This window comes from Lissotriton vulgaris, unplaced genomic scaffold, assembly GCF_964263255.1.
Source record: "Lissotriton vulgaris unplaced genomic scaffold, aLisVul1.2 SCAFFOLD_4968, whole genome shotgun sequence".
Taxonomy (NCBI): Eukaryota; Metazoa; Chordata; class Amphibia; order Caudata; family Salamandridae; genus Lissotriton; species Lissotriton vulgaris.
This window is the reverse complement of record NW_028254332.1, coordinates 130,105-133,737: the sequence shown is the minus strand read 5'-3', so window position 1 is coordinate 133,737 and position 3,633 is coordinate 130,105. Positions and strand designations below refer to the sequence as shown.

Below are 3,633 nucleotides of genomic sequence, written 5' to 3'. Positions count from 1 at the left end.
GAAGGCCAATCGGTGGCCTAACCAGGACCGTGCAACGACAGCCCAAAGTGCACATACCGGCACTGGAGGAGAGAAAACTGTTTAAGAGGTGCACGGGCTGACCTTTTCGTGTAACAACACCGCTTGGAATCCGCTGTGAAGAACGACAGCATGAGGGATTTTCCTGAATACTGCATCACAAGCGCAACGTATATGCCCAGACGGTGAACTGTTCATAGTTACAACGTTGGAGCAGCGGAGGACCGGGAAAGGCGTGCCGGCGGTGAGTAACGGGGTGGGAACACCCTGAAACTCTCACATAGGCGTGCACAGTACGGGTTCTCTGCCTACCGACATGACCACACGAAAGGAAGCGAGCGTGTTGAAGCTGACAAGGTGACCTGAAGCTTCCCGACACGCACGGAGTTTGTTTGCTCATATTATACCACCATGGCAGGTGAATTAGACTCTCGTCGGAAACAGACGGCAGATAAATTATTTTTCAACATGGCCAGTACCAGCACAGAGCCAACCCTAACCCCTACCAGTATTGGTCAAGAAATAACTTTACAGACGAAATTGAGCTTGCTGGAAAAACTATATAAAAAAGAACTATCCAAGTGGTGGGAGGCGGAGTCCCTATCTAGGTACATCGAAGTTAAACGTGTCCCAAGAGGTCTCAGGATCTTCACTATCCCCACTTATGAGGACCCGGACCCTGATATGATAAATGAATGGTCCGACAACACTTCATCCTGCTCGACAATAATGATGAAAATCTTGGTCAAGTACGCCCTCAAAGACCGTTCCAAACTTCTTGAGGATATAGAGAAACTCTTAGCGGAAATTGAACCCCTGATGACAAAAGAAGCATTGGAGGAACATCTCAAAAAGCTTAATGGGAGAATGGAGAAGTTGGAGGAAGAGATTAAGGCCAAGAAGCAACGAAAGTTTATAAGAGATTTTAAAGATTACCAATCTGGGCGCACTTTAACTTTTCAAAAGAAATATGACCATCTATTTGACAAAAATACAGGAATGGCATTAACCGGTCAACAGAAGGCAGGACCAATTGTGGAGGTAGTGGAAAGCGATGTATCGGATGGTAATCTATCGGATGCCTCCAATTCAGGAATCACCCAAGAACCTGCAGCAACCACAAGCAAAAGGGTGAATTCTTTAGCTCAATTTCAGATGATGAGTCAGAACCGGACAGAAACCTTTCAGGGGGAGAAGGGGAATCAAAGAGGACGAGGACGTGGAAACAGAGGAGGAACAGGAGGAACAAGAAAGCCAAAAAGAGGAGGATCAAATGCCACAGAAGCTCCAATGGGAATGTCGACAAGGAGCAAGAACACAAAATGAACAGGACGGTGGTGAACCTCTCACGCCATGTGCTTACTGAAGGTGAGAAAGAGATCTTGGCACTTGGCTTGTCCTTCTGTCCTTCACAGAATATGAACTTTGCCCAGACTCGTATAGAAAGTTTTCTATTTGCTAGAAAGCTCAAACTGAAAAAGTGGTTCTGTACTAAAGTCAAAGATAAACCTGCTGCAGGGGTCAGCAATACATTGAGTAATCTTGATGTAGAGGACATCCTTTTACTAGAAGAAATTCATGGTGATGATGTGATTATGACTGATGAACCTGAATGGGAAAGTTGGGGTTTTGACCTGGACAATAATCCGGGGTCCAAATTTAAACCTAAAAGTGTGTTCTTACCAGCCATTCAATGTGATGCTATTGATGTGTTCGAACGAGGAGTACTTAAAGACCTTGTAAAACTTAGATATAAGAAAACACCCCACAATAACAAGAACCTATCCCATGCACAACTAATGGCCATCGAATCCCTCAAATCTGATAAGGAGATTGTTATAAGACAATCAGATAAGGGGGGTAATGTGGTGGTTTTGGATAGGTATAAATATATCCAGGAAGGTCTAAGACAGCTACAGGACACAACTTGTTATTGTACATGTGCCAAAGATGATGTATTAAGATCTATGGGGAATTTCAGGGATCTACTTTTGGAATGGAGAGACAAAGGTTTGATTGAGGTAGAGGAATATCAGTACTTGTATTGTGCCCATCCTAAAGTCCCAATACTATATCTCCTCCCAAAACTCCACAAAGATCCGGATAACCCACCGGGTCGTCCGATCGTGTCCTCAATAGGTTCTTTTTTGGAACACATGTCCAAATACATTGATCATTACCTAAGAGCTTTTGTGGTGGCATTACCATCTTATGTAAAGGACACCACCCAATTTTTGAGCATTATCAATGGCATCCATTGGGAGAATAACTTTACCTTGGTCACATTAGATGTCAGCAGCCTCTACACAAGTATCCAACATGAACATGGACTTAAAGCAGTTAAACACTACTTGAACTCTAGATCTATCTCTCTGCTTCTGCATTCTCAAATGCTTCTATCTATGATAGACTTTTGTCTAACCAATAATTTTTTTTATTTTAATGACGTCATGTATCGCCAGTCACAGGGCACGGCCATGGGAACCTGCTTCGCCCCCAGCTATGCGAATTTATTCATGGGCTGGTGGGAGGAGCAGGTTGTCCAAGAGATGGCGGAATTCAACAGTGTGTCCCTGTGGCTGCGATACATTGATGATATTTTTTTCATTTGGAATGGCGATGAGGAATCGGCTAAACAATTCATTGACAAACTCAATGTGAACACACTGAATCTGACACTTACTGAACATATCAGTAGGACGAAGATGGAATTCCTGGATGTAGAAGTTGAAGTGGTCAATAACATCTTGACCACGAAACTTTTCAGGAAAAGCACATCAGGGAATAGCCTCCTCAAAGCATCCAGTTGCCATCCTAAATATCTTGTGTACAGCATCCCCTACGGGGAATTATTGCGCACCAGACGCAATTGCAGCACACAAGAGAATTACAAGAATGAGGAAATTGTCATGTGCCAAAGGTTTAGACAGAGAGGATATGGCAACAAAGTCATTGCCAAGGCTATAGAACGCAGCAACAGTAAAACGAGAGATGAACTACTAGCTCCCAAACCACCCCAAGTGCAATCTGAAACTATCAGATTTATCACAACTTTTTCTGGTCAATCCCATGATGTGAGACAAGTATTTAAAAAACACTGGCACGTTTTAAATACTGATGAACACCTTAAAAAATATCTAGGAGACAATCCGCAGATCACGTTCAGGAAAGGCAGGTCCTTACGGGATGAGCTTAGCCGAAACTATGTGACTGACAAGAATCCATCTGCTCATGGCACGACTGTCGGATTTACATGCTGTAAAAAATGCAAGGCATGCAAATTCAGTAGAGATTGTAAAATCCTAATCATACCAGGCACATCCAGAAAATTTACCATTAAAAAGAAACTTTCTTGCAATACCCCATACAGTATATATGTGTTAATCTGCCCATGTAATAAGTGGTATGTGGGCAGCACTAAACATGAGGCCAAAAAGAGGGTGCTGGAACATCTGCGAGCGATACGGAATCATAACAAACAGTATCCGGTCGCCAGACACTTCTTTGATTGTCACATGCAGGATGAAAGTAAACTACGTATGGTGGTTATTGATTGTGTGGATTTGGGGGTACGTGGTGGCAACCATGAACTCTCTATGAGGAAACTTGAGTCCA

The 3,633-nt window shown here is 43.2% G+C and overlaps 1 protein-coding gene across 1 annotated transcript; it reads left to right on the top strand.

Moving 5' to 3' along the window:
- The first annotated feature begins 429 nt into the window (after nt 1–429).
- LOC147659578 (uncharacterized) lies at nt 430–1,344 on the top strand. The gene has a single exon (XM_086951631.1). It carries the CDS (start codon nt 430–432, stop codon nt 1,342–1,344), a length of 915 nt encoding a protein of 304 aa, XP_086807757.1.
- The last annotated feature ends 2,289 nt before the right edge of the window (nt 1,345–3,633 follow it).